This window comes from Panthera tigris, chromosome C1 (genome assembly GCF_018350195.1).
Source record: "Panthera tigris isolate Pti1 chromosome C1, P.tigris_Pti1_mat1.1, whole genome shotgun sequence".
NCBI lineage: Eukaryota > Metazoa > Chordata > Mammalia > Carnivora > Felidae > Panthera > Panthera tigris.
This window is the reverse complement of record NC_056667.1, coordinates 40,912,446-40,926,582: the sequence shown is the minus strand read 5'-3', so window position 1 is coordinate 40,926,582 and position 14,137 is coordinate 40,912,446. Positions and strand designations below refer to the sequence as shown.

Here is a 14,137-nt window from a genome sequence, read left to right as displayed (position 1 = left end):
TAAAGCACAACATTTACTGAATAGGTGCTCAGCAAACATTGGTTGGAGTAGCTGAATGAACATTCTCATTCCCTGGTTGAAGAGAGACTGGAACTTTGTAGTCAGGTAGCCAGAATCCATGTTCCTAAATATATAGATCTCTAACTCAGTCATATTAAAGAATTGATTTTTTAAAAATCTATTTAAGGCAGGGGCACCTGGGTGGCTCGGTCAGTTGGGCGTCCGACTTCGGCTCAGGTCATGATTTTGCGGCTCGTGGGTTTGAGCCCCGCATTGGGTTCTCTGCTGACAGCTCAGAGCCTGGAGCCTGTTTTGGATTCTGTGTCTCCCTGTCTCTCTGTCCCTCCCCCACTCATGCTCTGTTTCTGTCTCAAGAATAAATAAAATATTAAAAAAACCTATTTAAGGCAGTGTTAGCATACAGTTTGAATTATTTATTTACTTAAATATTTATTTTTGAGAGCCAGACAGTGTGAGTGGGGGAGGGGCAGAGAGAGGGAGACACAAAATCCAAAGCAGGCTCCAGGCTCTGAGCTTTCAGCACAGAGCCCGATGCAGGGCTTGAACTCCCCAACCGTGAGATCATGACCTGAGCCAAAGTCAGACAGTTAACCAACTGAGCCACCCAGGTGTCCCCAGTTTGAATTTTTTTTTAAAAAATTATGCTTTTGGTTTAGTTAAGTTCAAATACCATTAGGAACCATTAGCTCTGAAGAGAGCATTGCTTATACTATTGTATCTGGAGCTCTTTTGCTTATATGATCCAACCTGGCCTGTTTCTGACCCTGTAAAGATTTGTGGTACTCCTTGATCTCAATTGTGATTACCTCAGCAATGGTGTTACTGATAGAATGACTGAAGCTTTAGGTTATAGTGTGCTTTTGTTTGGTAATAAGGAGTCAGTCTAATTAATTTTCACACAAAGTGCATGGCTCAGTATTTAAAACCTTTATTTAGGGAGACTTCCCTTATTTGAAACCCTCCCTGATAAAGTTTGAGTCTGTACTGTCTATCTAATACAGCCACATGTGGCTACTGAGCACTTGAAATATAGCTAATCCAAATTAAGATGTGCTATTAGTGTGAAATGTACTGGATTTCAAAAAGGAATGTAAATATTTTGGCTATACTGGCTTAAGTAAAATGTATTATAATAAATTTTACTTGTTTCTTTTTACTTCTTAAAATATAGAGCATTTAAAATTACATATGTGACTTTCATTGTATTTCTTTTGGATCTGGTCTCAATCAGTTGTAGTCTGTAGAAATTACATTTGCTTGTGTTATTTTGTGGCACTGGTAGCTTATTAAGGGGTTCTTCCCTGGTTTAAGAAAGCAGTAATTTTTTTTTAGTTTATTTATTTTGAGGGGCGCTGGGTGGCTCCATCTGTTAAGCATCTGACTTTGGTTCAGGTCATGATCTCATGGTTTGTGGGTTTGAGCCCCGTGTCAAGCTCCATGCTGACAGCTCAGAGCCTGAAGCCTCCTTTGGATTCTGTGTCTTCTCTCTCTGTCCCTTCTCTGTTCCCACTCTTTTCTCTCTCTTTCAAGATAAATAAACATTTTAGAGAAAGCTTATTAATTTTGAGAGAGAAAGAGAGAGAGTGTATGCATGTGAACAGGGGAGGGACAGAGAGAGAGGGACAGAGAGAATCCCAAGCAGGCTCTGCACTGTCAACGCAGAGCACAATGCAGGGCTTGATCTCATGAACTACCGAGATCATGACCTGAGCTGAAATCAAGAGTTGGACGCTTAACTAACTGAGCCACCCAGGTGCCTCAAGAGAGCAATAATTTTTAAGATGTGTTAACAGTCTGTCTTTGGGAAACAAAAGTATCTACTAAGAAGTTTCAGTTCCTGAAGGATTTAGAAATGAGTCTCTACCCATCTATTTAAGTTCTAACTGGCATACTCTGGATGCTTGATTGAAACTTTCAAAAAGCCAGTAAATGTACCTTTATACTAGTAAATCATATAATGGTAATAATAATAAATAAATAAAGGCAGCTGACATTTATTAAGCACTTATTGTGTGCTGGCGTTGTGCTGAAGTCTTTCTAGATGTAATATAAATTAGTCCTTATCAACTTCAATATTTTGCTTATTAAACATTTTTTAATGTTTATTTATTTTTGAGACAGAGAGAGAGAGCATGAGGTGGGGAGGAGCAGAGAAAGAGGAGACACAGAATCTGAAGCAGGCTCCAGGCTCCAAGCCGTCAGCACACAGCCCAACACGGGGCTTGATCTCACAGACTGTGAGATCATGACCTGAGCCAAAGTCAGATGCTTAACTGACTGAGCCACCCAGGCGCCCCTCCTTATTTTATAATTAGGAAAACTAAGCCCTTGTTTTACATTTTTTTCTTTTACTGTTTCCGTCTCCTTTTGTCTTGTCAGATAAGTAGAATAAATTAATTATTTGGGGTTTGCAAAATAAGCTTTTATTTCTCCTTTAAAAAAAAAATTGAACCATCACATGTTGGATTCTGCCACTGACGAGGCAGTGGTCATGTGAGCCACACTCCAAAGTTTGTGTTTTTCCTGGTTCTAGCTAGGCTTTCTTTTCAGTAATTTATCTTTGTGAATATCTTCTCTAATTTATTTTTCAAAAGTAAAACTCATTAAAACAGCCTCTCAGAATTAATTTAGTTATTCCCATAATACCTATAGCATTTGTCTTACAGTTTTATAATTAATGGTTATGTTTGTTTCCCCAGCAAGCTATAGGTAGGGGCCTAACTTTAATCCTTGTTTAGCATGTAGTAGATATTCAATAACTGTTGAATGAATGAAGTAATATATAGTCATATAGAGATTGTATGTTTAAGGCAACTTGTAGAGAAATTAAATACTTAAGGTACAAATTAATGTCTTTACTCCAAAACTTTAACTCAAGTTTTTATCAACTCACTGTGAGTTCTTGGAGTGAAATGCTGTCTGACTTTCAGACTGGTTTGAATTAGAAGTCAAGACTTTCTCCTCAACTGTCTATAATTGTTACTCTACTCTAACTCAAGATTTCTGGCAGTTCTCAAGATAAGCAGCGTCAGAGTGTTCTATTACCTTTCTAGCAATTGTCATCAGTTTTCTGAGCAATAAGAGTCTCTATTTCCTCTCCTCTTCTTCAGAACAGAGGCCAGCAGAGAAGGAAGAGCTATGTGGTAAATGCCATTTGGAGTTCAAAAAAGCTCAGCTCAGAAACCTTTAAGGACTCCCCTTGCCTCTATATTAAAAGTCTGTCTTACGTAGTACTGAAGTTCTTTTATAATCTTACCTTGATCTTCCATTCCAGGTTTATTTATTTACCACCCTGAACCCTTCATCCTAGATAAGTTAGTCTACTATCTAGAATTTTCTCACCTCTGCGCTTTCTTTTTTTTTTCTTTATTTTTTATTGTGATAAAATATACATGGCACAAAGTTTACTATTTTAGCCATTTTTTTTAAGTTTATTTATTTATTTTGAGAGAGAGAGAGAGAGAGAGAGCAAGCATGAGCAGGAGAGAAGGAGGTCTGGAGAGAGAGGGGAAAGAGAGAATCCCAAGCAGGCTCAGCGCTATCAGTGCAGAGACCAATCATTGCAGGTCTCACACCCATTTTAGCCATTTTTAAGCATATAATACGGTGGCATTAGGTGCATTCATGTTCTTGTACAACTATCACCACTATTCATCTGCAGAACTTTTTCATCATCCCAAACTGAATGACTTAATTGGACTTGATGGCAACTTAACTTTAATGACATATAAAATTCTATTCCTATAAGCTCTATTCTCTCCATTTTATGTTATTGATGTCATAAATCACATCTTTATACATTATATGCTCTCAGATTTATTATTTTTTACACATTGTCTTTTAAATTCTGTAGAAAATATAAAGGGGAGTTGCAAACCAAAATTAAAGTAATAATGGGTTTTGTTCTGGTCCATGTATTTACCTTCACTGGAGATTTTTGTATTTTCATATGGCTTCCAGTTACGTTTAGTAGCATCCTTTCCTTTCAACCTGAAGTACTCACTTTAGCATTCCTTGTACCAATGGTGAGGAAGTCCTCAGCCATTGTTTACCTGGAAATATCTGAACTTTGCTTTCATTTTGGAAGGCCAGTTTTACCAGATAGTGTTTTTAGTTAACAGTTTGTTTCTTTGTTTTTCTTTTAGCATTTGTGTATGTCGTTCCATGGCCTTTTGGCCTTCAAGGTTTCTGCTGAGAAATCTACTGATAATCTTATTGAGGATCCTTTGTATGTGACAGGTCTTTCTTACTGCTTTCAAGATTCTGTCTTTAAGCAGTTTTATTATAATGTATCTCAGTGTGGGTTTCTGGGTTTTCCTGCTTGGAGTTTGTTGAACTTCTTGGATTGTAGATTGGTGTATTTTATCAAATTTAGGAAGATTTCTTCTTAGTCTTCTTTGCTCTTAGTCTGCCATTTTGCTGATATCCCATGTGTTTTCTCGCATAAGCTCTCTTTCCTTTTGAAATACCATTTTTCTATCTAATACTCATTGTTTCCTTCAAAGCTTAGCTGAAGTCTCACCTCCTTCACAAAGCATTCCCAGGCTGGAGTAATTTCTGTTGATATACATAGCACTTAGTATCTGCACAGCTTATTTTGCAGTTAATGATCTGCCTTCACTGATTGATTAAGCAAGCCATTTCTGACCCTCTCCAAGGACAGTCATGTGCCTACCTTCTGTGTTCCCACAACACCTTGTGCTTGCCTGTTCTAGCACCGAGTACACTGCATTGTGACTTTCTTTTTATATTTTTCTGCCAAATCCCTCACATACACTGCTAATGGCAAGTACCTATCTCATTGTTTTTTGTATCATTAAAGTTTAGCACGGTGACAGTATGTAGTAAGTAGGGTTCAGTGTTTGTTGAATCAGTAGATAGGTCTTAAAGTTGCATAGGGAGTTTTGTTATGTATATTCTTTTTCACTCCTTGCAACAACTCCTACATGCGTTATATAAGGTAGATACGATATTCAATTTATTTTGAGGAATTGGCTTACACAGTTGTGGAAGCTGGCAAATCTGACAGGACAATCCGGTAGGTTAGAGACTCTGGGAAGAGTTAATGTTGCAGCCCAAGCCCAAAAACAGTTTGGAGATAGAATTCTCTCTTCCTTTGGGGAACCTCAGTTTTTTTTCTTTTAAGGACTTAAACTGATTGGGTGAGGCCCACCCATACTGTGGTGAGTAATTTACTCAAAGTCTACCTTCTTAAATGTTAATTTCACCTAAAAAAAAAAAATCTCTATAGTAACTGCCAGACTGGTATTTAACCAAATACCTGGGTACCATGGCCTAGCCAAGTTAATGCATAAAATTAACCATCACAAGGGGTAAAAGGACCCAGAGCCTGAACCCTACCGGGAAATCTCTACCTGCCTTTCACCTCAGCTTTTTTATGTAAAAACTTTATTACTCATTAGGCAGGGACAACAGATGTCCCCAGCTCCTGGACTCACATTTGCCCACCTTCATCATTTCACAGGAATACTTTTTCCTAAGAATGAATGAGATAATCCATGTAAAGTGCTTATCACATAACATCTATCATGTAGTAAAGGCTTAATAAATGGTAGTTTTCATAATTAGTAATGTAGTAGTAGTAGTATAGCAGTAGTTATTGTTGTTGTAAAGGTAGTACTCGTAGATACAGTAGTGGCAATAATAATTTTCTAATGAATTTTTATTTTATTTATTTATTTTTAAAGTTTATTTTGAAAAAGAGCATATGTGGGGGGTGGGGGAGGGCAGAGATAGAGGGAAAGAGAGAGAATCCCAAGCAGGCTCCATGCTGTCAGTACAGAGCCCAATGCTCAGGGCTCAAACTCCCAAACCATGAGTATGACCTGAGCTGAAATCAGGAGTCCAACACTTAACCAACTGAGCCACCCTGGCACCCCTACCATAGTTTTCTATTAGTTCCAAATGAAGGCATCCTAAATAAAGATCCTGACTGCCTTGTCTTTGGTCATGGGCCTGTTCTTGAATAATCCCTGTGATGGTGAGCTGGTGTACTGTGACTGGTTAAGCTTTGGTCAGGAGCCAATCCCTGGCCACAATCCCTGGCCAATCATTGCTCAGAGAGGTTGAATCTGTAAAGAGGTGGCCTTGTCTACTTGAACTGTATGGGCAGAAAGGTGATAGTTGAGGGAGAAAGAGAGGAACAGTCTCCTAAAAGAAAGATTGCTGGGTCCTAGGAGAAGGGAAGGTCAGCCAGAACAAATAGTTGTTACTACAGTGATTTAAGTACGCTGCCATGTGATAGAGCCAGTATTTGAATTCTGGACTATTTAATGCCAAATCTTTTGCTTTGAAAACCATATAATGAGTTTCTAAAAGTAGAGATAGTTATTTGAATATTAGGCAAGATTTAGGGGGCAGAAATTTCTGTGATTACATTACATATTCTATACATTAGATCAGTCTTTTCTTTTCTTTTTTTTTTTTTTAACGTTTTTATTTTTGAGACAGAGAGAGACAAAGCATGAACGGGGGAGGGTCAGAGAGAGGGAGACACAGAATCGGAAACAGGCTCCAGGCTCTGAGCGGTCAGCACAGAGCCCGACGCGGGGCTCGAACTCACGGACCGCGAGATCATGACCTGAGCCGAAGTTGGCCGCTTAACCGACTGAGCCACCCAGGCGCCCCTAGATCAGTGTTTTCTAAAATCTTTTGCAACCCATAATTCCTTTTAAGAAATTTAAAAATTACTCCGCCAATGTTATTTAAAATTCTAAGTAATGTTAATGTTATCAGTAAAAAAGTGAGCACAGCATAGGCTCAAAGCCTGCTTTTTTCCTAATTACATGATATCTTGTACAATTTACCTTGCAAATCTTAAGATGGTAGAGATATTAGCATCTGCATAATGAAAATTAAGGCTGAGGCTCTGAAAGGTTATGTGATAATCAGAGTCAAAAAAAAAAAAAGAAAAACAAAAACAAAAAACAAAAGCAGTTTCATTGCAGAGCCAGGTTAGAATCTTAGTCTCTGGTTTTTAGTCCTATTTTCTTGTCCTCCATAAGACCTTAAATGCCTTACTGAATAATAGTGTAGTAATGAGAATAGTAACAAGAGTAATGAGAATAGCTTGCTTTTCTGTGTTTTCTTGATAGATTTATTGGCAGTTAAGCTACTTAATAAGAGCCCAGAATGTGCCCCAAAATATTTTATTTTATTTTCTTATTTTATTTCATTTCATTTCATTTCATTTCATTTCATTTCATTTCATTTCATTATCCCATTGTGCAAGTCAGGGAGAGGGGCAGAGAGAGAGTTGGAAAGAATACTGAGCAGGTTCCACATTCTACACCAAGCCTGACACACAGTTCAGTCCCACGACCCTGGGATCATGATCTGAGCTGAAATCAAGAGTCAGACGCTCAACCAACTGAGCCACCCAGGCGCCCCACAAAAAGATTTTTATAAGTAAGTTTCAGGATTGAAAAAGTTACCTTCATGAGTTCTAACTAACTGATTTTTGGTTTCCAACTAGTTTCTGTTCTTTATTGCTTTCTGGTTGGAAGAGAATGGGTATTTATGTTCAGAAAAAAGACATAAAACTGTTTCTGGGAAGGGCTTTGAAGGTGACTTAATCCTGTTTCTCTGACAGTATTGGTATTATATCAAAATTAAGACAGATGGCTCACTCCCTTCTTGCCATTAAACAGAGCCTGGGAAAATGAAAGTGAATTGCATGGACTCAGGTTCCCCGAATTTGCTTGTTCTTGGGAATAGGTTTTGACTACTTTATGTAGGTTTATACAGTTATCCAGGCTTCTGAAAGCTTATCTTGGGCTTTGTTTTTCTTGCTGGTTCACATACTAGTTTCCATCAAATCAGAACCGGCAGCTTTTAGAAACCAGGGAGATATTGGCTTTGGTATTTGTGGATTCTTTAGGATGTGCCAGGATCTTGGGAGTGAATTGGGTCAAAGAGATGATCTAAGATAGAAGGTATGTAGAATCACTTCTTTTCCCTTCTGGAAGTTACTAAGCTGAAGGCTATAGCTTTTCCTGTCATCCAAGATGAGTAGTGCTTTGGGAAAAATGCTCACACACCTATTTTTGAAATATATCTTACATCTGTCTTATCCACATATATTGGTGGGCTCCTTAGGAAACTGCATATAAATATTTTTTTATTGTGGCACTGAATCTTGAAAAGAATTAGGTTATTGAATTACTACTGTTAAACAGAATGCTTTGTATAGTTGTGCATTCATCACCTGTAGAAAAACAGGTGATGTTACTTGAAAGAAAGGAGAATGTAAAATATATGACCAAGTACCTAAGCACCTTTGTGCACCTGAATATATTTAGGTATTTTTACTTGCCTGAAATGGGAAGGATAGCTATAGAAGTTGAGTCTGTGGAATACCACAGAATAGCAATTTGGCATCCCTGAAATTATAATCTAAGTTAATAAGAAAATTATTTGATCTTTAGTCTAATTTATAGGATAGATTTTCAACTGTGATGGTTTTATAGAAGGTAGTATAACTGATTTTATTTTTTTTTTGAATTTTCTGTTTAGTAATGTATGTTATACTACTTGATTTTGATAATAAAGAAGTTACCATGAGGCCAGAATTTTACTAGATAAAAGTGGATTAAAAAATTTTACTGATCTCAGTACTATGAGAATTAATGCCTTAAGATTCCGTATTTATTATATAGTTTGAAATGATCTTCATGATATGTTTGGAGATATCACCACTGCTATCCTCATTCCCACACCCAAAATTATGAAGAAAAATTTGTACCTTCTAAACTTCTTCCATTTTACCCAAACATAGACTATATTTGCTGGTTAGAGCTGACAGTCCTTTCTAATCTGTTTTCCATTTTGCACCAAGTGAGCTTCTTTTTTTTTGTTTTTTGCTCTCTTTTTCTTCTGTCTTGGCTACATTTTGTCAGCTCACTGCTTTCTTGCAGCCCTGTTTTCCTGCCTGCACACTTGATCTCTGAGCAGACACTGTCAGTAATAGGAGTTAACAGAGAAGCAGAATGGATTGAATACAAACACACACGTTAGTGGGTATATTGCTGGTCTATGATACTGTGTGATGTTTTCTATTTTTGTTACTAGCTACTGTCAGAAACAAGGGGCAGAATTGATACTGACCTTGTGTGGAATGCCTCTGAGAATTTGGGATTGGGGGAGGGGGCTAGTTTTTCATGTGACTTACCTCTGACATGCTGCAGCAGGAATGAAAACACTCTTCTGTTCACATAAGGAGGAAAGAAAAAATTTCCAAAATTGAGCTTGCAGAATATGTGTGGTATATATACTTAGATTTTTTCTTCCTGTGATTTCTATTTTTTAATGTTACCTAAATTTATAAGGGTTAGAAGTGGGGGATGACCTTTGCATAATAAGTAGATTGAGGTATGGGAGGAACAGGCTGCCACAATGATTCGCATGGTAAGGGACTGTTTAAAATCTCCACAACATCGTGACCCACATAGTGAACCATCTGACAAGCGGTTAGTGAGCCATCTCAAGTGTTTAAAAGTAACAGTATACAAACAGCTTTTATTCTTGTGCTTTTTTTTCTCCCTCACAAATCTTAGGAACATTGTGCCTGTATTTCCAAAAGAGTTGATTTTTTCTGCGTTTAAAATATCACCTCAAATAGGTCAGAAATATAAATGTAGCATTAATATTGACCCTTAGGTATCCCCTCCGGTATAATTTTCCCACTCTTCTTTATGCTACAGCTTAATGGAGCCTGAGCCTACATTTGGGTGATGTCTGGGATGAAACTGAAATACAGTCCTGAAGCTCTAAGGAGAAACTCTGTAGTACTAGTCTGGAGGACTTAGTGAATGCCTCCTCCCTTCTTCATGTGGCCTTCTTTTACCTTTGCACCCACCCCAAAAATGTATTGCTTCAGAATTCTATGGATTTCTCTCTCACTTTGTAGAAAAGAAAAGAAAAAATGAAGGGAGCAAGTCCTTGTGTGTGTGTGATTTCAGTACCAACAGGCAGTTAAACTTATTACATCAAAGGAAATAGCTTTATAGTAATTCTGAATCTAAGGTTGTTTAAGACTGATTCATTAGAAATCTAGCTCTGATGGAAGCATATGAGAATTTAGATAATGGTATTTCAAAGTAGAAGTGGATCCTGGTATGTTTGATCTGAAGAATATAGAAAGAGATAAATGCTCATATGATTCTTTTTTTACTTCGTATACGTTGTTTTATGTATTTGATCAATTGGAATTGATAAGTGGTCCTAAAATAGCTTTTTTAAGCAGAGCGGTATTTCATAGAGCAAATGGCTTGTGTATTGACAGTCTTTTCCATTTTCTCTATGTTGTTTCATTCTAAAATTGGTACACACCAGTGATTTAAGGGGAAATTAACACTTCAATAAATGTCCTTTTCCTTAATATTGTTGGCTATTTCTATTAGCCATTTTCATTTGATTTGACGGTGGTACTTAAGGGTTAAGCTTACAGAGCTGATGCAACCCCTCCTTTTTTTCACCAGCGGTTTTCATTGGACATTATTTCCATAGCAACAGTGAGATCAGTGAAACCTGAGTGTTTCATTGATTATTTTTCTCCTCTTCCTTTTTTAATCTATTCTCTTTTCACCACATTTTAGTGAGAAAGCATTTTTTTTTTTTTACAAACAGAGCTTATATTGATTTCTATTCCATAAATAATTAAAAGAGGGTGGAAAAATCTGCCCTTCGCTTAAAAATTGAATGTTTCACTATGTATTTAAAAAGCGATTCAGGATTAGGAGGATGGATAACCATACCGGCTGTAGCTGATGTTCTCAAATATTCTTGCATTGTTTGCTGGTCTTCTAGGGAAAAGAATAATGTGGAACAGGACCTTAAGGAGAAAGAAGATACTATTAAACAGAGGACAAGCGAGGTTCAGGTAAATGATCTGTAAAATTGAGTATTCTATTTCTGATTTAGGATTCATTTTAAATGTATAGGGTCATTTACTATGTGATGGTTGTGGTATTGATGAGTAGGTCTAGGGAAAACCTGTTATTTATGTAATATAAATATTTGCCTTTTGCAAAATGATTCTTTTTCTCTGAATTCTGGCCTACAAAGATTACACTGCCATGAGAAAGCAGTATTTTTCAGCATAAATTTCTAGTTTTGAAAGTATTTTTAAGATAATATTTGCCTACATATTATATTATTAAAGGTAAGTTTGAATGACTTACGATGTAAATATTATTACACTAATAAAATTAAATGAGTGAGATTGTCATTATCACCACCATCATCATCAAAACGCAAATTGGTTTTTATGAATGTGAAATTTTGTTAGCTAGGAGACCTAGTATTTTTAAAGGGCTGTTTCTCATAATACTGGTAGGATGGGAACTGAAACAATTTAAAATAGCATTTTGTAAGTTAATTAGCCAGGGTATCTTAAACTTTAGCATAAAGAGATTTAATTCATTTTCACTAAGTGCTGTGTTAAGTAGCTTCATTTTACAAATAGAAAAGATAATAAAACCTCAATTTTTGATTAAGAAATGGTACAAAAAGGGGTATTTCAAACATTAAAAATATAGAAAATTTGGCAGTGTTGCATTTAGAGCAGTAAACAATGCATGTGACCACTGTTTCTTGAATGCTATACCAGTGCATACAGGAGGTCGGACATAGAAGCACTGTTATCAGTTGCCAGTAAGAGAGCTCATGGATGGGCCTTTTAAAACATGTTACTTATATGTTGGATTTCCCTGTTTGTGCTGATAGTTGACAATGGATGAAAGCTCTAAATTAGTAGATCCATTGTTTTGTTTTGATGTAGGACATACACCAGAGATTGTCTATCAGATGGACTATGCCTGGGTGGGAAGAATGATTTACTGAGATATTGAGGAAGAAGCCAAAGAGACTTCTTGTTACAAGTTTGTTATTTTATTAGATTACTACGTTTACTATATATATGGAAATTTTCCTAAAGGTGATGGAAAAGTCAAGAGGTCATTACTAATATATTTCCCTTTGTGATACTGAAATGAGGGGTAGTTACTTCAATTACGTTATTTTTGTGCAGTTTTTGAGCTTCTTAGGAAATGCAAAAGAGTCACAGACTTTAAGCAGTTCTTGCTGAAAATAACTTAAGAATAGAAGATAAAATAATCTATGTTTCCTCAATCTGAAGAGATAGATATAGTTACTGATATAATACTGGACAGCTTCTAAATTTAGCCAGATGGTATTTCAAAGTACAAAGGTTTTTGCAGTAGGCAATATCTTGTTATTAGTGTACATCTACTTGTTGGTTTTTCCCTACTGCGTCTTTTGAAGAGGTGAGTTTTTAAAAGGCTGGTTTGGAGCAACACTAGAATTTATATTGTTCCTTTTAGGCTAAGTGGGCTATCCTTGAATATTTGATTTCTTACCATTTGAGAAGTTTTGTTATCAGTCAAAATTTCTTCATGATTTCTTTGTTCTTTTTCACTTAGAAATTATGGTAAGGTATATGTTAAATCGTAAGCTTTGCTAAATCCAAAATGTCTTATTGGCAGGAGTCTAAATTATTTGATTTTTCTGATCAGGTGCTGTAAATAAAAGGCATCTTGGAGCATGCTTAGTACAGATGAAGTTGTAATGTTTGAACATAAGTTCATTGAAAAAAGAACATTGGATTAAAGCTTTATATTAGATTTATTATTCATTCTACCCCTAAACAGGTATCTCTGTATTATCATGGTAATGAAACACTAAATTAAGAATGACATGGATAAATGACATCTACATGTAATTAAAACTTTTCATTTTAGTGATTATTTTCAATTTTCTGAAGTACAAGACAGCTTACAAGAACTGATAATAAGTAGATTTCATTGTCTGTTGGTTAACTCTGATTTATACATTAATGAAGCACAGACTAAGGAATAAGATGGATAATTAAAATCTGTAAGTAATCCCAAGTCCTAGTGCTTTATTTTCTAATTTCTCTGGCAAAAGGCAATTAGCTAGAGTTATTAATTAATAGCAAAATTAAAGAACTTCACTGCTTTCTTTTTTTTTTAATTTTTTAATGTTTATTTATTTTAGAGAGAGAGAAACAGAGCGTGAGTGGGGGAGGGGCAGAGAGAGAGGGAGACACAGAATCTGAAGCAGGCTCCAGGCTCTGAGCTGTCAGCACAGAGCCTCGTGAACTGTGAGATCGTGACCTGAGCCTTAGTCGGACACTGAACCAACTGAGCCCCCCAGGTGCCCCTGAACTTCACTGCTTTCTGATCCCACTTTCTAATGTAGGCACTAATGAGAAATGTCAAAATGAAGATATCAGGAGGAAAGTAAGGGAATTTTGACCAATCAGTGAATGTCTGCCCAATCCAAACTTGATTGCTTTTCTCCATATTTATAAAGTCATAGATAGTAATTATATGAGCTCATATCTCAAGCACAGAAACCAAATTTACATGTGACCAAAGTGCAAAAGACTAGTTCTTTTTTGTTTTGCAGCTCTGTAGTCTTCCTAATACAGGTAAATTATAAAATCTGCTATGTAATTAATTTATAAATTTTTGTTTCCTGTCTATAGTCCTATGAACTACCATCTTGAAAACTTTCAGCTCAAGACTTTTTTCTTGAAAACCAAAGCAGCAATTAACTTCAAATTTTATTTCCTGAAATGATCACTGTTAACACATATGATAAACCAGCAGTCTTTCTAGTTTATCAAGTTCTAGGGAGAAATTAGACCCAAAGTAACCCAATAGGAAAAAGTTATAAAAGGCCATTCTATCTTAAATGTATATGGTTTGGGCTTTTGTTTGTTTGTTAAGGGGAGAAAGCAGACCCACATTCTTTCCTACCTTAAACTGCCTACATACAATTTTATTAAAATTTTTCTTCTGAGTAAACAAATTAGGAATGCCCTGTCATGTGTGCTTTCTTCAGTGTTGCATAGAAGTTTGTAGAAATAACCTGGTATCAGACAAACTTGAATTCAGTTTTTGATTCTGGCTCTTCATAGGTTTGTAAGTAAGTGATTTAATCACTACATATTAGTTTTCTATTCTGTAACATGGGATAATAAAAATACCAAACACTTAAAGTTGCTGTAGGAATAAAATGAAATGATGCAGTTACGGGGCCTCACAGAGTG

General features: G+C 36.2%; 1 protein-coding gene across 3 annotated transcripts in view; it reads left to right on the top strand.

Moving 5' to 3' along the window:
* Positions 1-14,137, top strand: part of EPS15 (epidermal growth factor receptor pathway substrate 15) — an 87,716-nt gene that overhangs the window by 13,538 nt on the left and 60,041 nt on the right. For 2 of the 3 annotated variants that reach the window (XM_042997137.1, XM_042997138.1), the window contains exon 5: positions 10,849-10,921. In XM_042997137.1, the coding sequence (XP_042853071.1) occupies positions 10,849-10,921 (73 nt within the window). Of the gene's footprint in view, positions 1-10,699; positions 10,922-14,137 lie in introns of those variants that run through there. The other variant, XM_007077222.3, reaches the window with a different exon arrangement.